General features: G+C 43.6%; 1 protein-coding gene and 1 long non-coding RNA gene across 4 annotated transcripts; both read right to left on the bottom strand.

Annotated features, from left to right (window-relative positions):
• Positions 1-860: 860 nt before the first annotated feature.
• LOC117009661 lies at positions 861-4,668 on the bottom strand. 3 transcript variants are annotated; one of them, XR_004420506.2, is made up of 4 exons: positions 3,976-4,668; positions 3,884-3,893; positions 2,101-3,739; positions 861-1,965 (listed from the first exon to the last, which is right to left on the bottom strand). It is a non-coding gene; the product is annotated as an uncharacterized LOC117009661 (long non-coding RNA). The 3 variants fall into 3 exon arrangements; XR_004420505.2 differs by having other exon boundaries at positions 2,101-2,999; positions 3,207-4,668; XR_004420507.2 differs by having other exon boundaries at positions 861-1,550; positions 1,582-1,965; positions 2,101-4,665.
• A 202-nt stretch (positions 4,669-4,870) lies between these two features.
• ARHGAP35 (Rho GTPase activating protein 35) lies at positions 4,871-27,391 on the bottom strand. Its single transcript, XM_033083882.1, has 6 exons — positions 23,645-27,391; positions 20,598-20,742; positions 17,985-18,062; positions 13,144-13,275; positions 8,531-8,636; positions 4,871-5,159 (listed from the first exon to the last, which is right to left on the bottom strand). Exons 1-6 carry the CDS (start codon positions 27,320-27,322, stop codon positions 4,871-4,873), a joined length of 4,428 nt encoding a protein of 1,475 aa, XP_032939773.1. The 5' UTR covers positions 27,323-27,391.

Raw genomic sequence — 27,391 nt, forward strand, 5'->3', positions numbered from 1 at the left:
TTTTTTTTCTTCTTTTCCTTCCTTCATTTTTTTCTTTTTTTCTTTTTTTTTATTTTTTGGATTTTCCCAGGAATTCCTGGAAAATTTTCCTCATGCACCAAATCCCAAAAAAAACCCGGGAAATGGAAAGAAAAAAAAAAATTAAAAAAAATTTTTGAATTTCCCCCCCAGAATCCGTTAAAAAGGCAACAGGAAATTCCAATTTTTTCACCCAAAATCCCAAAAACTCCCCCCATGGACACCCCAAAATCCTGGATTTTTTTTTCTTTTTCTGGGAATTTTAGGATTTTTGGGTTCATTTTTTTAAAATTTTCTTTATTATTTTAAACAATAACTTACGACGGCTCCAAAACTCCATTTTTTTCTGTTTTTTGGTTTTTTTTTTTTTCTCATTTCCTAGGGGTTTATCCCCAAAAAAAAAAAAAAAAAAGGGAAAAACCTAATTGGAAAATCCTAAATCCACAGGGATTAAAAAAAATTTAAAATAAAATAAAATTAAAAACCCCCAAAATGCAGAAATTCAGGAATTCTGGCCCAAAAACCGCCCCGGAATGTGGCAGGAAAAGGAGGGAAATCCGCTCGTGGTTTTCTTTTTATTTTTCTTTTTTTTTCCTTTTTTCCCATTTTTTTTTAAGGGCAAAAATCTCCAAATTCCCAGGTTTGAATCAATTTTCTTCTGTTTTTCCCCAAAATTCCCCTCGAGAGGCTCCTCCAAAAATTCTGATTTTTCACACAGGGAAAAAACTCATTTTTTGTGGGCAAAAAAATCAAATTTTTTAACCAAAAAACCATTTTTTTACCCCAAAAAATTGATTTTTTTGCCTTTTTTTGCCGTTTTTTCCCCGTTTTTTGATTTTTTTAATCCCCCAAAATTAAAATTTTGGGATGGGAGCCTTTTTTAAATTTTATTTTTGGGATTTTTGTGCCCTTTGGGGGGGTCTTAAAGTGCGAAGAGCGCCGGGAGGTCCCGGTGGTACCGTGAAACTCCCAAATCCCCCCCAAATCCCCCCAGAATTCCGGGATCTGACCCCTCCCACATCCCAAATTTCCCAATTTTTAATTTTTTTTAGGAATGAATTTGCCCAAAATCGGTGGGAAAAGCCCAAATCTGGGGTGGGGGAGGGGTCAAGGCTCCGCCCCCACCCCTCCCCCCCCGTAAGTGCTTTGGGGCGGAATCGCCAAATTCGGGCGTTTGGGGAATTTTGGGATTTTTTGGGGGATTTTTTTGGGATTTTTGGGGATCCCAGGGGGGTCTGAGGAGCCGTGGTGGCCTTGGGGCAACCTGGGATGGACCCTGGGCCACCTGGGACCACTCTGGGCCACCTTGGGTGGACATTGGGCCACCTTGAACCACTTTGGGCCACCTGGGATTGAGTTTGGGCAACCTTGAACCACTTTTGGCAACCAGGGATGGACTTTGGGCAACCTGGGATGGACCTTGGGCCATCTTGGACCACTTTGGGCCACCCTGGGCCACCTGGGATTGAGTTTGGGCCACCTGGGATGGACCCTGGGCCACCTTAAACCACTTTTGGCAACCAGGGATGGACCTTGGGCCACCTTGGGCAACCTGGCATGGACCTTGGGCAACCTGAGATGGTCTCTGGGCAACCTTGAACCACTTTGGGCCACCTTGAACCACCTTGGATGGACATTGGGCCATCTTGGACCATTTTGGGCCACTTGGGATGGAGTTTTGGCCACCTTGCATGGACCTTGGGCAACCTTGGGTGGGCCTTGGGCAACCAGGCATGGATCTTCGGCCACCTGGGATGGACTTTGGGCCACCTTGAACCACCTTGGGCCACCTTAGGTGGGCCTTGGGCAACCTTGGGGCAAACTGGGATGGACCCTGGGCAACCTTGAACTGCTTTGGGCCACCTGGGATGGAGTTTGGGCAACCTTAGGTGGGCCTTGGGCAACCTTGGGTGGGCCTTGGGCAACCTGGGATGGAGTTTGGGCCACCTTGGATGGACATTGGGCAACGAGGCATGGATCTTCAGGCACCCGGGATTGAGTTTGGGCCACCTTGAACCACCTTGGGCCACCAGGGATGGACTTTGGGCCACCTTGGATCTCCTGATTTCAACCTTGGGCAACCTTGAACCGCTTTGGGCCACCTTGGATGGACCCTGGGCAACCTTGGATGACTCTGGGTCACCTTGAACCACCTTGGGCCACCTAGGATGGACCCTGGGCCACCTTGGATCTCCTGGGATTACCTTGGACCACCTTGAATGACCCCTGGACTACCCTGGATGACCCTTGGGCCACCTTCAATGACCCTTGGGCCACCATGACTGACTCTTGGACCCCCCCAGACCACTGTGACCCACCTTGAATGACCCTGGGGCCATCTTGAATGACCCTCAGGCCACCTTTAATGACCCTCAGGTCACCTTGGGCCACCTTGAATGACCCTTGGGCCACCCCGGATGACCCTTGGGATACCCTGGACCATCCTGGATGACCCTTGGCCCACCATGACTGACCCTTGGACCACCTTCAATGACCCTCAGGCTACTTTGGGCCACCCTGTATGACTCTTGGGCCACCCTGAATGACCCTCAGGCCATCTTGAATGACCCTCAGGCCACCTTGGACCACCCTGGATGATCCTTGGGCCACTCTGGACACCTTGAATGACCCTTGAACCACAACGAATGACCTTCAGGCCATTTTGGACCACCATGACCAACCCTTAGCCCAACGTGAATGACCCTTGAGCCACTCTGGACACCATGACTGATCCTTGGGCCACCATGACTGACCCTTGGCCCACCCTTGGCCCACCCTGAATGACCCTCAGGCCATTTTGGAGCACCATGACCAACCCTTTGCCCACCTTGAATGACCCTCAGGCCACCTTGAGTGAACCCTGGACCACCCAGGACACCTTGAATGACCCTTGGCCCACCTTGACTGACCGTCAGGCCACCTTGGGCCACCTTGAATGATCCTTGGGCCACTCTGGATACCTTCAATGACCCTTGGGCCACCTTGACTGACTCTCAGGCCACCTTGGGCCACCATGAAAAACCCTTGACCCACCTTGACTGACCCTTGAACCACCTTGACTGATCCTTGGGCCACTTTGGGCCACCATGACTGACCCTTGGGCCACTCTGGACACCTGCAATGACACTTGGGCCACACTGAATGACTCTCAGGCCACCTTGGGCCACCTTGAATGATCCTTGGGCCACCTTGACTGACTCTCAGGCCACGATGGACCACCATGACCAACCCCTGGCCCACCTTGAATGACCCTCAGACCACTTTGGGCCACACTGAATGACCCTTGGACCACCATGGACACCTTGAATGACCCTTGAGTCTCCTTGAATGACCCTTGGACCACCTTGAATGGCCCTTGGACCGCTTTGGGCTACCTGAATGACCCTTGATCCACCATGACTGACCCTTGGGCCACTCTGGACACCTTCAATGACACTTGGACCACATTGAATGACTCTCAGGCCATTTTGGACCACCCTGGACACCTTGAATCACCCTTGGTCCACCTTGAATGACCCTTGGGCCACCATGACTGACCCTTGGGCCACCTCGGACCACACTGAATGACTTTTGGGTCACTCTGGACACCTTGAATGACCTTTGGGCCACCTTGAATGACCTCTGGACCACCTTGAGCCACCATGAATGACCCTTGGGCCACCCTGGACACCACGGACAACCCTTGGACCACCTTGGACACCTTGAATGACCTTTGGCCCACCTTGAATGACCCTTGGGCCATCTTGAATGATCCTTGGGCCACCTTGGACACCTTGAATGACCCTTGGCCCACCTTGAATGACCCTTGGCCCACCCTAGACACCTTGAATGACCTTTGGGCCACCTTGACTGACCCTCAGGCCACCTTGGGCCACCTTGACTGACCCTTGGACCATCTTGGGCCACCATGGACGACCCTTGGACCACCCTGGACGCCTTGAATAACCCTTGGGTCACCATGACCAACCCTTGGACCACCTTGACTGACCCTTGGACCACCTTGAATGACCCTCAGGCCATTTTGGACCACCATGACCGACCCTTGGCCCACCATGAATGACCCTCAGACAACTTTGGGCCACACTGAATGACCCTCAGGCCACCTTGGGCCACCTTGAATGACCCCTGGGCCACCCTGGACCACATCAGATGACCCTTGGACCACCTTGACTGACCCTTGGCCCACCCTGAATGACCCTTGGGCCACCATGAATGATCCTTGGCCCACCCTAATGACCCTTGGGCCACCGTGGACACCTGGAATGACCCTTGGGCCACCCTGACTGACCCTTGGACCACCTTGAATGACCCTCAGACAACTTTGGGCCACACTGAATGACCCTCAGGCCACCTTGGACCACCTTGACTGACCCTTGGGCCACTCTGGACACCTGGAATGACCCTTGGGCCACCTTGGGCCACCATGGACAACCCTTGGACCATCTTGGACACCTTGAATGACCCTTGAACCACCATGACTGACCCTTGGGCCACCCTGGACACCTTGAATGACCCTTGGCCCACCTTGAATGACCTTTGGGCCACCTTGAATGACCCTTGGACCACACTGAATGACCCTTGGGCCACTCTGGACACCTTCAATGACCCTTGGGCCACCTTGAATGACCCTTGGGCCACCATGCCCGACCCTCAGGCCACCCTCACTCCCCTCAGCCCCACCTCCCCCCCCCTCCCTCCCCTCCCCCACCCCCTCACGTCCATCCTTGACCACAACCACGAGTCCAAACCCCTCCCCCTCCTCGGCGACGTCCGGCCGGAACCGCTCCAACCGACAGAACAAAACCAAAAAAAACCAAAAATCCAAAACAAAAAAAATAAAACCACGAAGAGTTCAAGGCTCCGGCGGCTCCGGCGGCGGCGACGGCGTCCGCGAGGGCTCCGGCAGGGACGCCAAGGGTCCGGCGGCCGGGGCGGGACCGGGCGAGCCGGGGGCGTCCGGCGGCGGCCGCGGGGGGAAGAAGAAGGGGCACTGGTGGATGAAGAGTTCGATGATTGTCTGGTAGGTCCTGGTGGCCGTCAGCGCGTCCATGGTGCTGAAGTCCGGCCGCATCAGCGTGGGCCAGAAGCAGATGGACAGGTTCTCGCTGGTCATCAGGTTGACGCGGTGCTGTTGGCTCACCCTGGGGGTGGACAATACCACAGTGGTCATTCAGTGGTCACTCAGTGGTCAGCAAATCAAAATAAATCCAAAAAAATCCAAAACTGCAAAAATTCTGACGAAAGTCGCTCAAGAAACGACCCAAAAATGACCTAAAAGTGACCCAAAATGACCCAAGACAGGTTCTTGGCACAGTGGTCACTCATTGGTCACTCAGGGTCACTCAGAGGTCACTCAGTGGTCACTCAATCCAAAAAAAACCACAAAACATCCCCCAAAAAAAAACAAAATTGCAAAAATTCCCATAAAAATCGGTCAAGAAATGACCCAAAAATGACCCAAAAGTGACCCAGGACAGGTTGTTGGTTCAGTGGTCACTCAGGGGTCACTCAGGGGTCACTCAGTGGTCACTCAATCCAAAAAAACCACAAAACATCCCCAAAAAAACCACAAAATTGTAAAAATTCCCATTAAAATTGGCTAAAGAATGACCCCAAATCCCCAGGACAGGTTCTCGCTGACCATCAGGTTGACGCGGTGCTGTTGGCTCACCCTGGGGGTGGACAATATCACAGTGGTCATTCAGTGGTCACTCAGTGGTCACTCAGTGGTCAGCAAATAAAAAAATCCCATGAAATTAAAAAAAATTAAGCAAAATTGCAAAAATTCCCATAAAAATCGGTCAAGAAATGACCCAAAAATGACTTAAAAGTGACCCAAAAATGACCCAAAAATGACCCAGGACAGGTTCTTGGTCCAGGGGTCATTCAGGGTCAACCAATGGTCAGTAAATCGAAATAAACCCAAAAAAACCCAAAATTACAAAAATTCCCACTAAAATTGGTCAAGAAATGACCCAGAAACAACCCAGAAATGACCCAAAATGACCCAAAAGTGACCCAGGACAGGTTCTTGGCACAGTGGTCACTCAGTGGTCACTCAGGGGTCACTCAAGGGTCACTCAATCCAAAAAACCACAAAATATCCCCAAAAAACCCCAAAATTGCAAAAAAATCAGTCAAAAAATGACCCAAAAATGACCCAAGACAGGTTCTTGGTTCAGTGGTCACTCATTGGTCACTCAGGGTCACTCAGTGTCACTCAGGGGTCACTCAGGGTCACTCAGTGTCACTCAGGGGTCACTCAATCAAAAAAAATCAAAAACACCCCCAAAAACCCCAAAATTGCAAAAATTCCCATAAAAATCGGTCAAGAAATGACCCAAAAGTGACCCAGGACAAGTTCTCAGCACAGTGGTCACTCAGGGGTCACTCAGTGGTCACTCAGGGTCACTCATGGGTCAATCAGGGTCACTCAGGGGTCACTCAGGGGTCAGTAAATCAAAATTAACCAAAAAAACCCAAAATTGCAAAAATTCCCATAAAAATCAGTGAAGAAATGATCCAAAAATGACCCAAAAGTGACCCAGAAATGACCTAAAAGTGACCCAAAAATGACCCAGAACAGGTTCTTGGTTCAGTGGTCACTCATTGGTCACTCAGGGGTCACTCAAGGGTCACTCAGTGTCACTCAGGGTCACTCAGGGGTCACTCAAGGGTCACTCAGTGTCACTCAGGGTCACTCAGGGTCACTCAAGGGTCACTCAGGGGTCACTCAGGGTCACTCAGGGTCACTCAGAGGTCACTCAGGGGTCACTCAGGGGTCACTCAGGGGTCACTCATTGGTCACTCAGGGGTCACTCAGAAGTCACTCAGTGGTCACTCAGGGGTCACTCAGTGGTCACTAAATCCAAAAAACCACAAAACATCCCCCAAAAAAACCCAAAATTCAAAAAAATTCCCATTAAAAAAAAAATCCTTAAAAAACTCCAAAAAATCCCTAAAAAAATCTGAAAAAAAACCTCAAAAAATCCCCAAAATTCCCCAAATCCCCAAATTGTCCAAAGCTGCCTAAAATTGCCCCAATTTTTTTCTTTAAATCTCTAAAAATGGAAAGAAAAATTCAGAAAAAATCTTTAAAAATCAAAAAAAATCCAAAATAATAATCAAAAAAATTGCCAAAAAAATTTTTAAAAATCTCAAAAAATCCCCCAAAAATTTCTAAAATTCCCAAACTCTCAAAATTGCCCAAAATTGCCAAAAAGTGCCCCAAAATTTTTCTTTTAGTTGCTAAAACTTGAAAGAAAAATTCAAGAAAAATTCATGAAAAATTAATGAAAAACTTGAAAAAAAAATCAAAAATTGTCAAAAAATTGCAAAAAAAATCAAAAAAAAATCCCCAAAAAATCTGAAAAAATTCCCCAAATTCCCCAACTCCCCAACTTGCCCAAAATTCCCCAATAGTGCCCCAAACTTTTTCTTTGTCTAAAAATGTAAAGAAAACAACAATAAAAATTTTTTAAAAATAAAAAAAATTCAAAAAAATCACCAAAAAAATCCCCAGAAAATCTGAAAAAAACCCCAAAATTCCCAAATTCCCTAATTTGCCAAAAATTGCCCCAAAATTGCCCAAAATTTTTCTTTGAATCTTTAAAATTGGGAAGAAAAATTCAAGAAAAATTCAAGAAAAAACGCCAAAAATCGTAAAAAAAAAAAAAAAAAACGGAAAAAAATCCAAAAAAAATTTTTAAAAATCCCCAAAAATTCTCAAAATTCCTAAATTTCCTATTTTGCCCTAAATTTTCTATTTTGCCCAAAATTCCCCAAAAATGCCCAAAATTTTTCTTCTAAACTTTAAAATTTGAAAGAAAAAATCAAGAAAAATGCCAAAAAAATCGTCAAAAAATTGCAAAAAAATCCCCAAAAAGTAAAAAAAATCTGAAAAAAATCCCAAAATTCCCAAATTCCCTTATTTGCCTAAAATTCCCCAAAAATGCCCCAAATTTTTTCTTTGAGTCTATAAAAATAGAAAGAAAAATTCAAGAAAAATACCTAAAAATCATCAAAAAATTGCGGAAAAAATAAAAAAAAAATCCTAAAAAAATCTGAAAAAAATTCTGAAAAAATTCCCAAAATTCCCCAAATTCCAAAATTGCCCAAAATTGCTCAAAAATTTTTTAATCTCTAGAAATTGCAATAAAAATTCAAGAAAAGTGCCAAAAAATCGTCAAAAAATTGCTAAAAAAATCCTAAAAAAAATCCTAAAAAAATCTGAAAAAATCCCAAAATATTCCCAAAATTCCCCAAGTCCCCAAATTGCCCAAAATTCCCCAAAAATGCCCCAAACTTTTTCTTTGAATCTCTTAAATTGGGAAGAAAAATTCAAGAAAAATACCAAAAAATCGTCAAAAAATTGCGAAAAAAAATCCAAAAAAATCCAAAAAATCTGAAAAAAAACCTGAAAAAAAATCTGAAAAAAATCCCAAAATTCCCCAACTCCCAAAATTACCCCAAATTGCCCCAAAATTTCCCAAAATCCCAGATTTGGAGGTACCTGTTGAGGTGGGCGATGACGTATTTGAAAACCTCGTAATTCTCGCGCGGGAATTTCCTCAGCACGTCCCGGAGCGCCAAAAGCTTCTGCTCCCGGTCGTTGATCTCTGCAAAACGGGAATTTGGGGTGAAAAATCAGGATTTTGGGGAAAAAAAATGAAAATTTTGGGGTGAGAAATGGAAAATTTGGGGTGAAAATTGGGGATTTTAGGGGAAAAAATGGGAATTTTTGGATGAAAAATGAGAATTTAGGGGGGGAAAATGGAGATTTTGTGGTGGAAAAATGAAAATTTTGGGGTGAGAAATGGAAAATTTGGGGTGGAAAATCGGAATTTTGGGAAAAAAAGAAAATTTTTGGAAATTTGATGAGAAAAATGAGAAATTTGGGATTTTTGGGGTTAAAAATGGAAACTTTGGGAATTTTTGGGGGCAGCTTCTGCTCCTGGTCGTTGATCTCTGGAAATGCAAATTTGGGGTGAAAAATGGGGAATTTGGGAAATTTGGGATAAAAAATGGAAATTTTGGGGTCAGAAATGGGAATTTTGGGGGGATTTTTGAGGAGAAAAATTAAAAACTTTGGGTCGGAAATGGGAATTTTTTCAGGTGAAAATCGGGGATTTTGTGGTGGAAAAATGAAAATTTTGGGGTGAGAAATGAAAAATTTGGGGTGAAAAATGAAAATTTTGGGAAAAAAATGAAAATTTGGGGAGAAAAATGGAAATTTTTGGGGTCAGAAATGAGAATTTTTGGGGTGAAAAATGGAAATTTTGGGGATTTTTGGGGTCGGAAATGAAAATTTTGGGGGTGAAAAATGTGGATTTTGTGGTGGAAAAATGAATATTTGGGGGTGAGAAATGGAAAATTTGGGGTGAAAAAATCGGAATTTTAGGAAAAAAAAGAAAATTTTTGGAAATTTGATGAGAAAAATGAGAAATTTGGGATTTTTGGGGTGAAAAATGAAAATTTTGTGGATTTTTGGGGTCAGCTTCTGCTCCCGGTCGTTGATCTCTGAAAAACGGAAATTTGGGGTGAAAAATGGGGAATTTGGGAAATTTGGGGATGAAAATGGAAATTTTGGGGTCAGAAATGGGAATTTTTGGGGTGAAAAATGAAAATTTTGGGGATTTTTGGGGGTCGGATATGAAAATTTTGGGAGCGAAAATCGGGGATTTTGTGGTGGAAAAATCAAAATTTTGGGGTGAGAAATGGAAAATTTGGGGTGAAAAATTGGAATTTGGGGAAAAAATGAGAATTTGGGGAGAAAAATGGAAATTTTTGGGTCAGAAATGGGAATTTTTGGGGGAATTTTGGGGTGAAAAATTTAAAATTTTGGGTCGGAAATGGGAATTTTTCAGGTGAAAATCGGGGATTTTGTGGTGGAAAAATGAAAATTTTGGGGTGAGAAATGGAAAATTTGGGGTGAAAAATTGGAATTTTGGGGAAAAACTGAAAATTTGGGGAGAAAAAATGGAAATTTTTGGGTCAGAAATGGGAATTTTGGGAATTAATGGGAAATTAACAGGAAATTAATGAGGAATTAATAAGGAATCCAAGAAAAAAACTTCAGGAATTAATGGGAAATTAATTAATTAATTAAAACACTAATTCATGAACCAATTAATATTCCTTAGAAAATATTAAAATCCAGCAAAATTTTTGTAAATGAATCTGAAATTCACGAGGAATTAAAGAGGAATTCCTAAAAAATCCCAAAAAAATTTGGGGAATTAATGAGAAATTAACCATTAATTAATGAATGAATGAACTAATATTCCATGGGTAATTAATGAGGAATTCCTGAGAAATCCAGAAAAATTTTTGGGAATTAATGGGAAATTAATGGGAAATTAATGACGAATTAATGAGGAATCCTGGAAAAAAATTTCAGGAATTAATTTTAAATTAACCATTAATTAATGAACCAATTAATATTCCACAGGGAATTAATGAGGAATTCCTGAGAAATTCAGGAAAATTTTTGGGAATTAATGGGAAATTAATGGGAAATTAATGGGAAATTCATGGGAAATTAATGGGAAATTAATGAGGAATCCAGGAAAAATTTAGGGAATTAATTTTAAAGTAACCACTAATTAATGAACCAATTAATATTTCATAGGCAATTAATGAGGAATTTCTGAGAAATTCAGGAAGAATTCTGGAATTAATGGGAAATCAATGGGAAATTAATGGGAAATTAATATGAAATTAATGAGTAATCCAGGAAAGATTTCAGAAATTAACGAGAAATTAATGCCTAATTAATAAACCAATTAATATTCTATGAGGAATTAATGAGAAATTCCTGAGAAATTCAGGAAGAATTTTGGGAATTAATGGGAAATTAATGAGAAATCAAAGGTGAATTCCAGAAAAATTAATGAGGAATTAATGAGGAATTCCTGAGGAATCCAGGAAAAATTTGGGGAATTAATGGGAAATTAACCATTAATTAGTTAATTAATAAACCAATTAATATTCCTGAGAAACTCCTGAGAGATTCCCATAGAATCCAGGAAGGATTTTGGGAATTAATGGGAAGTTCATGAGGAATTAACAATAAATTCCAGAAAAATTAATGAGGAATTCATGAGAAACCCAAGAAAAATTTGGGGAATTAATGGGAAATTAACCATTAATTAGTTAATTAATGAACCAATTAATATTTCATAGGTAATTAATGAGGAATTCCTAAGAAATTCAGGAACAATTTTTGGAATTAATGGGAATTAACGGGAAATTAATGGGAAATTAATGGGAAATTAATGACGAATTAATGAGTAAACCAGGAAAAAAATGTCATTAATTAATTTTAAATTAACCACCAACTAATGAACCAATTAACATTCCTTACAGAATATTAAAATTCAGGAAAATTTTTGTGAATTAATTCAAAATTCATGAGGAATTAACAAAAAATTCCAGAGAAATTAATGAGAAATTAATGAGGAATTCCTTAGGAATCCCAAAAAAATTTGGGGAACTAATGGAAAATTAACCATTAATTAGCTAATTAATGAACCAATTAATATTCCTGAGAAACTCCTGAGAGATTCTCATAGAATCCAGGAAGGATTTTGGGAATTAATGGGAAATTAATGAGGAATTAACAATAAATTCCAGAAAAATTAATGAGGAATTCCTGAGAAATCCAGGAAGAATTTTTGGGAATTAATAGAAAATTAACCATTAATTAGTTAATTAATGAACCAATTAATATTTCACAGGAAATTGATGAGGAATTCCTGAGACATCCAGGAAAAATTCTGGAAATTAATGGGAAATTAATGACAAATTAATGAGGATCCCTGGAAAAAATTTTAGGAATTAATTTTAAATTAACCACTAATTAATGAACCAATTAATATTTCATGGGGAACATTAAAATTCATAAAAAATTTTGGGGAATTAATTGGAAATTCAGCAAGAATTAACGAGGAAATCCTAAAAAATCCCCCAAAAATTAGGGGAATTAATGAGAAATTAATCACTAATCAATGAACCAATTAATATTCCATGGGTAATTAATGAGGAATTCCTGAGAAATTCAGAAACAATTTTTGGAATTAATGGGAAATTAATGGGAAATTAATGAAGAATTAATGAGGAATCCAGGAAAAATTTGGGGAATTAATTTTAAATTAACCACTAATTAATGAACCAATTAATATTTCATAGGGAATTAATAAGGAATTCCTGAGAAATTCAGGAAAATTTTGGGGAATTAATGGGAAATTAATGAGGAATTAACAGTGAATTCCAGAAAAATTAATGAGGAATTAATGAGGAATTAATGAGAAATCCAAGAAAAATTTGGGGAATTAATTTTAAATTAGCCACTAATTAATAAACCAATTAATATTCCTGAGAAATTCCTGAGGAATTCCCAAAGAATCCAGGAAAGATTTTGGGACTTAATGGGAAATTAATGGGAAATTACTGAGGAATTAAAGAGGAATTCCTGAGAAATCCAGGAAAAAAATGGGGAATTAATGGAAAATTAACCACTAATTAGTTAATTAATGAACCAATTAATATTCCTGAGAAATTCCCAAAGAATCCATGAAGAATTTGAGGAATTAATGGGAAATTAATGGAAAATTAATGGGAAATTAACGGGAAATTATTGATAAATTAATGAGTAAACCAGGAAAAAAATTTCAGAAATTAATTTTAAATTAACCATTAATTAATGAACCAATTAATATTTCCTAGGGAATTAATGAGGAATTCTTGAGAAATTCAGGAAAATTTGGGGGAATTAATGGGAAATTAATGAGGAATGAATGAGAAATTCTAGAGAAATTAATGAGGAATTAACGAGGAATTCCTTAGGAATCCCAAAAAAATTTGGGGAACTAATGGAAAATTAACCATTAATTAGCTAATTAACTAACCAATTAATATTCCATGGGTAATTAATGAGAAATTCCTGAGAAACCCAGGAAAATTTTTGGAAATTAATTCGAAATTCAGCAAGAATTAACAAGAAATTGCTAAAAAATCCCCAAAAAATTAGGGAAATTAATGAGAAATTCACCATTAACCAATTAAGTATTACTTAATTAACCATTAATTAATTAATTTAATTAATTGGGGGTTTCTGTGACTCACTGTGAGCCTCCACCAGCTCCAGCTGCATCGAGTAGGGCACGAGCGGCTCTGGCAGCTCCGAGAAAAAACTTTTCATGGCTCCGGCCACGGTGTTGACGGTGAAATCCTTCTCTGCCAGGTCCAGCCCGTGGTCTGGGGGAGAAAAAAATCATGGAAATTTTGGGGGAAAACCCTCAGGAATTGGGGAAATTGTAAAAAAAAATGCAGGTGAAAAAATGAGAATTTTGTAGGGAATGGTAGCGCTGAAATCGGGAATTTTGGGTGTAAAATGGGGATTTTCGGCCCCAAAATCTTGAATTTTAGCCCCAAAATCTTGACTTAAAAGGCTCAAATGGCAGGGAAAAATCCAGGGAATTTGGGGTAAAAATCCTCAGGAATTGGGGAAATTATAAAAAAAAATTGGGGTGAAAAATGGGAATTTTGTGTGAAATTTCAGCATCAAAATTGTGAAATTTGGGTCTAAAATGCAGATTTTGGCCCCAAAATCTTGAATTTTAGCCCCAAAATTCCAGGGAAAAATTCAGGAAATTTTGGGGAAAGACCCTCAGGAATTGCTGAAACTGCAAAGAAAATTTTGGTTGAAAAAATGGGAATTTTGTGTCGAATTTCAGCCTCCAAATCGTGAAATTTGGGTCTAAAATCTGGATTTTCGGCCCCAAAATCTTGACTTTTAGCCCCAAAATGCTTGATAAATTCCAGGGAATTTTGGGGAAAAATCCTCAAGAATTGGGAAAATTGTAAAGAAAAATCTGGGTAAAAAAATGGGAATTTTTTTGGGAATTTCAGCCCCAAAATCCTGAATTTTGGGCCTAAAATGCGGATTTTCGGCATCAAAAGCTTGAATTTCAGCCCCAAATTCTTGACTGAAAAGGTTAAAATGCCAAAGAATTTTGGGGAAAAATCCTCAGGAATTGGGAAAATTGCAAAGAAAAATTTGGGTGAAAAAATGAGAATTTTAAGAGGAATTTCAGCCTCAAAATCGCGAATTTCGGCTCTAGAACGTGGATTTTTGGAGCCAAAATCCAGAATTTTAGCCCCAAAATCTTGACTTAACAGGCTCAAATGGCAGGGAAAAATCCAGGGAATTTTGGGGAAAATCCTCAAGAATTGGGGAAATTGTAAAGAAAAATTTGGGTGAAAAAATGAGAATTTTGGGAGGAATGGGAACCGTGAAATCTGGAATTTTTGGTTTAAAATGCGGATTTTTGGCACCAAAATCTTGAATTTTAGCCCCAAAATCTTGACTTAAAAGGTTAAAATACTAAAGAATTTTGGGGAAAAATCCTCAGGAATTGGGGAAATTATAAAAAAAAATTTGGGTGAAAAAATGAGAATTTTGTGTGGAATTTCAGCCTCAAAATCGTGAAATTTGGGTGTAAAATGTTGATTTTTGGCCCCAAAATCTTGAATTTTAGCCCCAAAATTCCAGAGAAAAATTCAGGGAATTTTGGGGAAAAATCCTCAGGAATTGGGGAAATTGTAAAAAAAATTTGGGTGAAAAAATGAGAATTTCAATCCTGAAATTTTGGGTATTTGGGGTAATTTTGGGTAATTTTGGGGTAAATTTGGGGTAATTTGGGGTAAATTTGGGGCTGAATTTGGGATAAATTTTTGGTGAATTTGAGGTGATTTTGGGATATTTTTGGGGTTTATTTAGGATATTTTTAGGGTGAATTTGGGGTAATTTTGGGATAATTTTGGGCTGAATTTGGGGTGAATTTGAGATAATTTTGGGGTGATTCTGGGCTGATTTTGGGCTGATTTTGGTGGATTTGGGGATAACTTTTGGGGTGAATTTGGGATAATTTTTGGGTTGATTTTGGGCTGATCCTGGGCTGATTCTGGGATAATTTTAGGGTGAATTTGGTGGATTTTGGGATAATTCTGGGGTGAATTTGTGTTGATTTTGGGCTGATTCTGGGCTGAGTTTGGGGTGAATTTGGGGATAATTCTGGGCAGATTTTGGGCTGATTTTGGGATAATTTTGGGCTGAGTTTGTGCTGATTTTGGGTGAGTTTGGGACAATTTTGGGCTGATTTTGGGGTGAATTTGGGTTGTTTTTGAGCAGATTTTGTGTAATTTTAGGGTGAATTTGGGATAATTTTTGGCTGATTTTGAGCTGATTCTGGGCAGATTTTGGGCAGATTTTAGGATAATTTTGGGCTTATTCTGGGGTGAATTTGGGTTGATTTTGGGTTGATTTTGGGATGATTTTTGGTGAATTTGGGATAATTCTGGGCTGATTTTGAGCAGATTTTGAAATAATTTAGAGCAGATTCTGGGCTGATTTTGAGCTGATTTGGCCTGATTTGGGGATAATTCTGGGCTGATTTTGGGAAGATTCTGGGCTGAATTTGGGCTGATTTTGATCAGATTCTGGGATAATTCTGGGCAGATTTTGGTCTGATTTTGAGCAGATTTTGGGCAGATTTTGAAATAATTTTGAGCAGATTCTGGGCTGATTTTGAGCTGAATTTGAGCTGATTTTGAGTTGATTCTGGGCTGAATTTGGGCTGATTTTGAGTTGATTCTGGGCAGATTCTGGGCTGAATTTGGGCTGATTTTGATCAGATTCTGGGCTGATTTTGAGCTGAATTTGAGTTGATTTTGGTTGATTTCGGGGTAATTCTGGGCTGATTCTGGGCAGATTTTGAGCAGATTTTGAGCAAATTTTGGGATAATTTTAGGGTGACTTTGGGATAATTTTGGGGTAGTTCTGGGCTGATTTTGTGCAGATTTTGTGCTGATTTTGAGATAATCCTGGGATAATTCTGGGCTGATTCTGGGCTGAGTTTGGGCTGATTTTGAGATAATCCTGGGATAATTCTTGGCTGATTCTGGGCTGATTTTGAGCTGATTTTGGGCTGAGTTTGGGCTGATTCTGGGGTAATTTTGGGCTGATTTTGGGATCATTTTGAGATAATTCTGAGCTGATTCTGGACTGAATTTATTCTGATTTTGGGCTGATTCTGGGCAGACTTTGGGATAACTCTGGGCTGATTTTGGGTGAGTTTGGGCTGATTTTTGTGCTGATTCAGGGCTGAATTTGGGGTAATTTTAGGGTGAATTTGGGCAGATTTTGAGCAGATTTTGGGCTGATTTTGTGTTGATTTTGGACTCATTCTGGGCTGATTTTGGGATAATACTGGGTTGATTTTGGGGTAATTCTGAGCTGATTCTGGGGTGAATTTGAGCAGATTTTGGGCTGATTTTGAGCAGATTTTGAGCTGATTTTGGGTGAATTTGGGGCTGATTTTGGGATAATTTTGGGCTGATTCTGGGCTGAATTTGGGCAGATTTTGATCAGATTCTGAGATAATTTTGGGCTGATCTTGGGCTGATTTTGAGCTCATTCTGGGCTGATTCTGGGTAGATTTTGAGTAGATTTTGAGCAAATTTTGGGATAATTTTAGGGTGAATTTGGGATAATTTTGGGGTAATTTGGGGCTGATTTTGTGCAGATTTTGTGCTGATTTTGTGCTGATTTTGAGATAATCCTGGGATAATTCTGGGCTGATTCTGGACTGAGTTTGGGCTGATTTTGAGTTGATTTTGGGATAATTCTTGGCTGATTCTGGGCTGAATTTGGGGTAATTTTAGGGTGAATTTGGGATAATTTTTGGCTGATTTTGAGCTGATTCTGGGCTGATTCTGGGATAATTTTGGACTTATTCTGGGCAGATTCTGGGGTGAATTTGGGTTGATTTTGGGTTGATTTTGGGATGATTTTTGGTGAATTTGGGATAATACTGGGCTGATTTTGGTCTGATTTTGAGCAGATTTTGGGTAGATTCTGAAATAATTTTGAGCAGATTCTGGGCTGATTTTGAGCTGATTCTGGGCACATTTTGGGATAATTTTGAGCAGATTCTGGGCACATTTTGGGCTGATTTTGGGCTGATTTTGGGATAATTCTGGGCTATCTTGGGTTGATTTTGGGATAATTTTGGGCTGATCTTGGGCAGATTTTGAGTAGATTTTGAGCAAATTTTGGGATAATTTTAGGGTGAATTTGGGATAATTTTGGGGTAGTTCTGGGCTGTTTTTGTGCAGATTTTGTGCTGATTTTGAGATAATCCTGGGATAATTCTGGGCTGATTTTGAGCTGATTTTGGGCTGAGTTTGGGCTGATTCTGGGGTAATTTTGGGCTGATTTTGGGATCATTTTGAGATAATTCTGAGCTGATTCTGGACTGAATTTATTCTGATTTTGGGCTGATTCTGGGCAGACTTTGGGATAACTCTGGGCTGATTTTGGGTGAGTTTGGGTTGATTTTTGTGCTGATTCTGGGCTGAATTTGGGGTAATTTTAGGGTGAATTTGGGTAGATTTTGAGCAGATTTTGGGCTGGTGTTGTGTTGATTTTGGACTGATTCTGGGTTGATTTTGGGATAATACTGGGTTGATTTTGGGGTAATTCTGGGCTGACTTTGGGGTGAATTTGGGCTGATTCTGGGTTGATTTTTGGGTTGAATTTGGGCTGATTCTGGGCTGATTTTGAGCTGATTTCGGGTGAATTTGGAGCTGATTTCAGGATAATTTTGGGATAATTCTGGGCAGAGTTTGGGCTGATTTTGAGCTCATTTTGGGGTAATTCTGGGCTGATTCAGGGAGATTTTAAGCAGACTTTGAGCAGATTTTGTGCTGATTTTGGGTGAATTTGGGCTGATCTTGAGCTGAATTTGGGGCTGATTTCAGGATAATTTTGGGATAATTCTGGGCTGATTTTGGGCTGATTTTGAGTAGATTCTGAGATAATTCTGGGCAGATTTTGAGCAGATTTTGAGGTGGTTTTGTGCTGATTTTATGTTGATTTTGGCTGAATTTTAGACATTTGGTACCCTGATCAAACTGGCGCTGCAGACTCTCCATCTCGGATTTGTTGCCGCTCACTCGATAAATCCCCTCCGTGCTCAGCCCTGAAAAAAAAACAACAAAAATGGGAAAATTTCCTCACATTTCCCAAAATTTCCACAAAATTTCCACCAAATTCCCCCCATTCCTGGATGGTTTCAGAGCTCCTGCCAGGCTCCAGGGGGATTTGGGGGATTTTTTATGGTCATGGAATCGATGATCAATGAACCCAAAAACCACCCTAAAAATCCCTAAAAAATCCCAAAAAAATTCCTAAAAATTCCCAAAACATCCTAAAAATGGTCCAAATAATTTCTAAAAAAAAAATTCCCAAAAAATCCTAAAAATTTCCCTAAAATATTGCCAGACGATTCCCAAAAAAATTCCCAAAAAATTCCCAAATAATTCAAAAAAATTTCCTAAATAACTGTCAAAAATTTTCTAAAAAATTTATTAAAAATTTTTTAAAAATCCTAAAAAATTCCTCAAAATATTTCCAAATAATTCCTAAAAAGTCACAAAATAATTTCTAAAAAGTTCCAAAAATTTCCCAAATATTTTCAAAAAAATTCCTAAAATATTCCTCCAAAATTCCCAAATTGTTTCTAAAAAATTCCAAAAAAAACCCTAAAAAATTCCCCAAAATAGTCCCAAATAATTTCTAAAAAATTCCCAATAATCTCCTAAAAAAATTCCCCAAAAATTCCCAAGTGATTTCCAAAAAAAGCCCCAAAAAATCCCAAAAAAATAAAAAAAAATTCCCAATCTCCAAGATCCCCAAAACCTCACATAAAATCCTTCCAAAAATCCCCAAAAAATCCCCAAATATTCCCATAAAATCAAAAAAAACTTCTGAAAAATTCCCAAAAAATCCCCCAAAATCCCCAAAAAATTCCCCAAAAAATTCTAAAAAATTCCCCCAAAATCCCCAAAAATTCCCAAAAAATCCCCGAAAATCCCCAAAAAATTAAAAAAAAATCCCCCAAAATTCCCAAAAACTCCCTAAAAACTCCACCAAAAAATCCCAAAAAATTCCCATAAAATCCCCTCAAAAATTCTAAAAAATTCCCAAAAAATCCCCCCAAAATTCCCAAAACAATCCCAAAAAATCCCAAGAAAATCCCAAGAAATTCCTAAAAAATCCCCAAAAAAATAAAAATTCCCCAAAATTCCCAAAAAAATCCAAAAAAATCCAAAAAAATTCCAAAAAAATCCCTGAAAAATCCCCAAAAATAAGAAAAAAAACCTGAAAAATTAAAAAAAAATCCCCCAAAAAATCCCCTCAAAAATTCTAAAAAATTCCCCAAAAATCCCAAAAAAATTCCCAAAACAATCCCAAAAATTCCGAAGAAAATCCTAAGAAATTCCTAGAAAAATCCCCAAAAAATCCTCAAAAATAAAAAAAAATTCCCAAAAAATTCCCAAAAAATCCCTGAAAAATCCCCAAAAATAAGAAAAAATAACCTGAAAAATTAAAAAAAAATCCCCAAAAAATCCCCAAAAATCCCCCCAAAAATTCCAAAAAAATCCCAAAAAATTTCTTAAAAATTAAAAAAAATCCCCCCAAAAATTCCCAAAAAATTCCCATAAAATCCCACAAAAATCCTGAAAAATTAAAAAAAATCCCCCAAAAATTTTGAAAAATTCCCATAAAATTCCCATAAAATAAAAAAAAACCCTAAAAAATTCCAAAAAAACCAAAAAATCCCACAAAAAATCACAAAAAATCCCCAAAAAATCCTCCCAAAAATTCCAAAAAAATCCCCAAAAAATTTCCAAAAATTCCCCAAAAAATTCCCAGAAAGACCCAAAAAAATCCCTAAAAAATTCCCAAAAAAATCCCAAAAAATTCCCAAAAACTCCCCAGATTTCCCAGACTGAGCAGTGGCCTCGATGTACTGGATCCAGCGCTCGATGAACCCTAAATATTTCTAAAAACCCTAAAAATTCACTTTAAAATTAAAAAAAAAAATCAAAAAAATCGCCAAAAAGTTCCAAATGATTCCCAAAAAAAATCCACAAATATTTCTAAAAATTAAAAAAAAAATCCAAAATAAATCCCCCCAAAAATGTCAAAAAATACCCACAAAAATAAAAAAAAATTCCCAAAAAATCCTAAAAAATCCTAAAAAATCCTAAAAAAATTCCCAAAAAAATCCCCCCAAAAATTCCAAAAAAATTCTGAAAAATTTCCAAAAATTCACAAAAAAATTCTCAAAAAAATACAAAAAAATCCCCCAAAAATTCCAAAAAATGCCCAAAAAATTCCCCCCAAAATCCCAAAACATTCCCAAAATATTCTGAAAAATTCCCAAAAAATCCTAAAAAATCCCCAAACATTTCCAAAATATTCTGAAAAATTCACAAAAAATCCTAAAAAATTCCCATAAAATCCCAAAAAAATCCCCCAAAAAATCCTAAAAAGTCTCCAAGAATTCCCAAAAAAAATTCCCAAAAAAATCCAAAAAAATCCCCAAAAAAATCCCCCCAGAAACTCAAAAAAAATCCCGAAAAATTTCAAAAAATTCACAAAAAAATTCCCGAAAAATCCCAAAAAATTCCCAAAACTCCCCAAAATGTATAAAATCTCCCAGCCATACCAGTGGCCTCGATGTACTGGATGCAGCGCTCGATGAAGACGGGGATGGGGCGCTCTGGGCTCACCACGCTGCTCAGGGGAACCCCGAAGTAGCTGCTCTCCCACGGAGCCTTGGACAGCGACGGCCGCGCCTTCGCCTTCGGCTTCTGGGGGGAGACAGGGGACAGGTCAGGGGGGGATTATGGGGAGAATGTGGGGGAATTGTGGGGAATTGTGGGGAAATTATGGGGGAATTGTGGGGGGATTGTGGGGAAAATCACAGGGAAATTACGGGAAAATCACAGAAAAATAATGGGAAATTAATGGGAAAATCATGGGAAATTAATGGGAAAATTATGGGGAATTGTGGGGAATTCATGGGGAAATTGTGGGAAAATTATGGGAAATTAATGGGGAAATTGTGGGGGAATTATGGGGAATTGTGGGGGAATTGTGAGGAAATTGTGGGAAAATTATGGGAAATTAATGGGGAAATTGTGGGAAAATTATGGGAAATTAATGGGGAAATTGTGGGGGAATTATGGGAAATTAATGGGGAAATTGTGGGGGAATTATGGGAAATTAATGGGGAAATTGTGGGGAAATTATGGGGGAATTGTGGGGGAATTGTGGGGGAATTGTGGGGGAATTGTGAGGAATCAATGGGAAATTGTGGGGGAATTATGGGAAAATTGTGGGGGAATTGTGGGGAGATTGTGGGGAAATTGTGGGGAATTTATGGGGGAATTGTGGGGAAATTGTGGGGGAATTTATGGGGGAATTATGGGGAATTGTGGGGGAATTATGGGGGAATTATGGGGGAATTGTGGGAAAATTATGGGGAAATTGTGGGGAAATTGTGGGAAAATTGTGGGAAAATTGTGGGGGAATTATGGGGGAATTGTGGGAAATTAATGGGGGAATTGTGGGGAAAATTACAGGGAAATTATGGGAAATTAATGGGGAAATTATGGGGGAATTATGGGGGAATTATGGGGGAATTATGGGGGAAATTGTGGGGGAAATTGTGGATAAATTATGGGGAAATTAATGGGAATTTATGAGAAATTAATGGGAAAATTATGGGGATGTCATGGGAAAATCATGAGAAAGGTCATGGGGAAATCATGGGAAAATTATGGGAAAACCATGGGAAATTCATGGGAAATTCATGAGAAAAATCATGGGTATATCATGGGAAAATCACAGGAAATTAATAGGGAATTCACAGGAAGATCATGGGAAATTCAAGGGAAAATCCTGGAAAAATTCATGGGAAATTCAAGGGAAAACCATGGAGAAATCATGGGAAATTCATGGGAAAATTATGGGAAAATCATGGGAAAGTCATGGGAAAATCCAGGAAAATTCACAGGAAATTCATGGGAAATTAATGGGAAATTCACAGGAAATTGACAGAAAAAAACCTGGAAAATTCTCAGAAAATTCATGGAAAATTCACGGAAAATTCATGGGAAAATCAGGGGGAAATCACAGGAAATTCATGGGAAATTCCCAGAAAAAACCTGGAAAATTACTGGGGAAAAAATAATGGAAAAGTCACAGGAAAATCACATGAAAATCAAAGGAAATTCCAGAAAACTCCCAGAAAATTCATGAGGAAATCCTTGGAAAATTCACAGGAAATTCATGGGAAATTCTCAGAGAATTCATAGAAAATTCACAGGAAATTCCAGGAAAATTCCAGAAAATTCATGGAAAATTCATGGAAAAATTCGTGGGATATTCTGGAAAAATCCCAGAAAATTCATGGGAAAATCCTGGGAAAAAAATCATGGGAAAATCACAGGAAAATCACAGGAAATTCAGGGAAAATTCTGAGAAAATTCCAGAAAATTCCCAGAAAATCCTCAGAATATTCCACGGGAAATCCTGGGAAAATCCAGGAAAATTCTGGAAAAATCACAGAAAATGCCAGTAAAAAGAATGGAAAATTTCTGGGAAAATCTAGGAAATTTCCTGGGGAAATCCTGGAAAAAATCACAGAAAATTCCCAGGAGAATCCAAAAAAATTCCCAGAAATATCCCAGAAAATTCCTGGAAACATCCTGGAAAATTCCCAGGAAATTCATGGAAAAATCCCAGAAAAATTTCTGGAAAATCCTCAAAAATTCCAGAAAAATTCTTGGAAAATCCCAGAACAAATCCAGAAAATTCCCAGGAAAATCCTGGAAAGATCCCAGAAAAATTCCTGGAAAATCCCAGAAAAAACCCGGAAAATTCCCAGGAAAATCCTGAAAAAATCCTCCTGAGGATGTTCCTTGGCCTGGGATCCTCCACTGACCACTGGGATGACCACTGGGATGACCACTGATCACTGGGATCCTCCACTGACCACTGGGATGACCACTGACCACTGGGATCCTCCACTGACCACTGGGATGACCACTGACCACTGGGATGGCCACTGGGATGGCCACTGACCACTGGGATGGCCACTGACCACTGGGATGACCACTGACCATTGGGATGACCACTGACCACTGGGATCTCCACTGACCACTAGGATGGCCACTGACCACTGAGATGACCACTGACCACTGGGATGGCCACTGACCAGTGGGATAACCACTGACCACTGGGATCTCCACTCACCACTGGGTGTCCACTGTCCAGTGGGTGTCCACTGACCACTGGGATGGCCACTGACCACTGGGATGGATACTGGGATGACCACTGACCACTGGGATGACCACTGGGATCCTCCACTGACCACTGAGATGACCACTGACCACTGGGATGAGCACTGACCACTGGGATGACCACTCCCACCCCCCCTGAGTGCCCACCCCACCCCACCCCACCTTGGTGGTCCTCCTGAGGCTCCTCAGGATGTTCCTTGCCCTGAGATCCTCCACTGACCAGGCTTTGGCCACACACTGACCACTGGGATGGCCACTGACCACTGGGATGACCACTGGGATGGCCACTGGGATGGCCACTGACCACTGGGATGGTCACTGACCACTGGGATGGCCACTGACTGCTGGGATGACCGCTGGGATGAGCACTCCCACCCCCCCGAGTGCCCACCCCACCCCACCCCACCTTGGTGGTCCTCCTGAGGCTCCTCAGGATGTTCCTCCTGCGCGGGTCCTCGCCGTCGGCCGCCTCGTACGCCATCACCGCGTTGTCGCCCTTGTAGCCGCCCTGCCCGCCCGGCTCCTCGTCCTTCTTCCTGCCGCTGCCCAGCTCGTCGTCGCTGCCCACGCTCAGGCCGGGCCGGTAGCCGGCGAAGCGCCCGAGGCGGGCGCAGCGCGCGCGGTACAGCAGCGGCTTGGTGACGGCCGGCGGGCGGCGGCCGCGCTCCAGGGAGCTGGTGTCCATCTCGCTGTCCGAGCCGTTGCCGCTGCCGTTGGACGTGGCCTTGTTGATGTTGCGCACGGTGATGATCTTGCCCTGGGTGCTGTCGTGAGGCACCGAGTAAATGTTCTCCTCCTCGCTCCGCGGCTTCACCACGGCGTCCATGGGCTCGGCGTAGTCCGAGGGGTCGAAGCAATCCGGCGGCAGCCACGTGGAGGAGGACACCGAGCGGCGCTGGCCCTCGCGGTGGCCTTGCTCCAGGTAGGCCAGGTCGCCCTTGATGTCGAAATGGACCGGCGGCTTCGGCTTGACCGGCGGCGGCACCTTGTTGTTGAGCTTGCTCTCGAAGATGAAGGACAAGCCGTCGTTGCCCTCCAGCTCCATGGACAGCTTGGAGTGGTCCTTGGGCAGGGCGGGCACGGCCGGCTCCTCGCGGAAGGGGCTGTAGCCGGGCAGCGGCTCGGGGTCGTCCTCGGAGTCGGGTAGGTTGGAGTTGCAGAGCGGCGAGCCGGCGCGCGGCGAGTTGAAGACGTCCTCGCCGGTGCTGCAGGCCTCGGCGGCGTTGTCGTACATGTGCGTGGCCTCCACGATGTTCTTCTTGTCCAGCGCGTCCTTGAAGAAGGGCTGGAAGGCGTCCAGCTTGGGCTGGGGCTGCCCGCACGCCAGGGCGGCGAAGCGCCCCTCGATCTCCTGGGCGATCTCCTCGCCCTCGGCCACCTGCTCGCGGCTCACGTCGTTGTCCAGCAGGTCGGCCGAGCCGTCGGCCAGCGCCACCAGCTGCACGGGCACGATGTCCTGCACGTCGGCCAGGAAGGCGCGCAGCGTGGCCAGCGACGCCCTGCGCTTGGCGGCGTAGAAGAGGATGTAGCCGTGCACCAGGCGGCTCTTGCGCAGCCCGAAGGACGCGTGGTACGACAGCAGCGACAGCTCCACGCGCCGCCGCTGCGAGCCCACCGCCATGTCCAGCAGCACCGCGGCGCCGCCGCCCGGCGCCGGCCGGCACGGCTGCGCCTGCAGGATGGGCAGCAGCACCTCGTCGGCGCTCACCGGGTCGCCGCACATCAGGCACATCACCACGCGCAGCTCGGCGTCGGCCGCGTCCTTGAGGGCGGAGGTGGAGCCCACCACCAGGTTGAGGTTGCGTTTGGCGTCCAGCAGCCCCTTGAGCACTTGGCCGATCTGCTTCTCGTTGATGTTGCGGCCGTAGCCGATGCCGGCCGAGGCGGGGTCGAGGAAGACGCACTGCAGCTTGCTGGCGATCTGCTGGCCCTGCTGGATCAGGCTCTGCAGCGTCTCGCCGCCGGCGTCGCCGCCGCCGCGCTTGTTCACCAGGATCAGCGTCAGCGGCAGCTGCGCCAGGTGGTTGTCGCGCCGGCCCACGGTGGACTCGCGGCTCTTCTCGATGCTCTCCACCACGTAGGACAGCGACTCCTTGGAGTTGTAGAGGCACAGGCAGCCGTGCGGCTGGAAGGTCGGCGTCTGGAAGGCGTTGACCGGCAGCCGGACGTTGCCCTCGATGGGCCTCAAGGCCAGCTCGTACATCTTGCCCTCGATGACGTACTTGTCGTCGCTGGTGCAGAGCGCGCGGATCTCGTTGGCCAGCTCGCGCGCCAGCCCGTCCTTGCCCAGGATGACCAGGTTGATGCGGTCCACGTTGGGGTCGGCCAGAGGGTTGCGGTGCTGCCGGATGAAGCGCGAGCCCAGCAGCTGCTCCACGCGGGCGTCCACGCAGCCGGCGCAGCTGGGACACGTCTCCTTGGTGGGGTGGTAGACGAAGTGGATGTGCTTGAGGATGAGCGCGTCGCGCTCGGCCTGAAGCTTCTGCAGGGCCTTGAAGCGCTGCTCCTCGCCCAGCACCTCCTGGATGACGCCCATCTTCTCCTTGCTGGGCTTGGCGTCCAGCTCCAGCTCGTAGAAGAGCTCCGAGTACTCCAGCAGCAGCTCCTGGAAGTCCTCCTTGGCTCTGTCGATCAGCTGCTTCTGGTGCTTGCCGTAGATGTCCATGTAGACCGACTCCTCCAGCCACAGGTAGAAATCCTCGTTCATGATGAAGCTCCGCGCCTCCTCCCAGGGTTTGCCGGGCGTGACGAAGGGCGAGCTCTCCAGGTTCTCGCGGAACGCCCGGCGCATCTCGGCGCGCTTGCGCTCGTCGCGCAGCTTCTCCAGGTGAGCCTCGTAGAGCTGCTCGGCCGCCGGCGTCTCCAGCAGGTCGAAGGGGATGCGCTCGTTGTCCACGTTGTCCACGTGGCTCGTGGCGTCCCACGGCGTCTCCTCCAGCACCACGAACCACTTGAGGAAGTCGGGCTTGGCCTCCAGCAGCTTCTCGGCCTTGGCGCGGCTCAAGTGGTCGATCTCGTCCAGGTCCGGCACGAGGGCGTCCAGCGCCTGCGGCAGCTTGGCCAGGTAGGCCTTGCGGCGGCGCTCGATGTGCTCCTGCTTGAGGCGCTGCACGTGCTGCAGGAAGAGCTTCTTGGCCTTCAAGGTGCCCTCCAAGTAGACGTAATCCTGGTACTCGGGCGCCGGCTGCATCTTGCGGCTGACGTTGGCCCAGACCTCGTGGTGGCTCTTGACGATGCGGCTGACGAGCCACTCGTACTTGTCCTTGGCGGCGGCGATCTGCTGGCTCTGCTGCTTGAGCGCCTCGAAGTAAGGGATGATCTTGGCTTTGCCGCGGCTCTTGTCCACCAGCTGCACCAGGGTGCTGAAGGCCAGCTCCACGTTGACGTTGGAGCGCGCCGAGGTCTCCACCACCTGCAGGTTCTTCTTGCCCAAGGCGAAGGCGTGGGCGTCGCGGATGTAGCGCTCCACGCCCTCGTCGCACTTGGTCAGCACCACCACCACCGGCTTCTTGGTCTTGGCCAGCTGGTTGTAGAGGTTGGACACGAACTTGAGCTGCTCGTCGAAGTTGCGGTTCATGCCGCGGCTCACGTCCACGCAGAGCAGGAAGCCGTCCACCGGCAGCTTGCCGTCGGGCATCTGCTTCTGCTCAAAGTCCTGCTCCAGGCCCAGCTGGTCGGTGCAGAAATACATGAGCTTCTCCGCCGACGCCAGCTTGGTGGCCGCCGCCCTCTTGATGTAGGGCTGCAGCGCCGTGCTGCGGTGAGGTTGGAAGGTTTGGTCGTCGATGAACTCCGTCTGCTCCACCACGTGGATGCGGCACTCCACGCACTCCTCCAGCGGCCGCGCCACCTCGCCCCAGTAGAGGAAATGGTCATTGTTGACCACCCTGCCCCCAAAGTCACTGGTGCTGAGCACGGACGTGTGGTCCAAGTGGAAGTCGTCGGCGCTGGGCCGCACGAAGCGGTTGCACAGGCAGGATTTGCCGATGCCGCACTGGCCCTTCTCCTTCTCGGTGCCGGACAGTCCCACCACGCTGACGTTGTAGGTGGGCGTGCGGCCATCTTGCTTGCGGGCCATCATCATTGCGGGCTCATGGTGGCCCGGGGTCGGGCGCGGCGCGGGCGGGTGAGGGGCGGGGGGGAGCTCAGGGCA

Source organism: Catharus ustulatus, chromosome 34 (genome assembly GCF_009819885.2).
Source record: "Catharus ustulatus isolate bCatUst1 chromosome 34, bCatUst1.pri.v2, whole genome shotgun sequence".
Taxonomy (NCBI): domain Eukaryota; kingdom Metazoa; phylum Chordata; class Aves; order Passeriformes; family Turdidae; genus Catharus; species Catharus ustulatus.

Bases quoted from the DNA above. Each gene is read 5' to 3' on its own strand.
- ARHGAP35 (XM_033083882.1), bottom strand. From the start codon at position 27,322: ATGATGATGGCCCGCAAGCAAGATGGCCGCACGCCCACCTACAACGTC. The intron at 13,276-17,984 runs GTACCAAATGTC...TTTCTCCCCCAG, and splicing joins GCAGCGCCAGTTTGATCAGG to ACCACGGGCTGGACCTGGCA. The intron at 8,637-13,143 runs GTGAGTCACAGA...CCCGTTTTGCAG, and splicing joins GGAGCTGGTGGAGGCTCACA to AGATCAACGACCGGGAGCAG.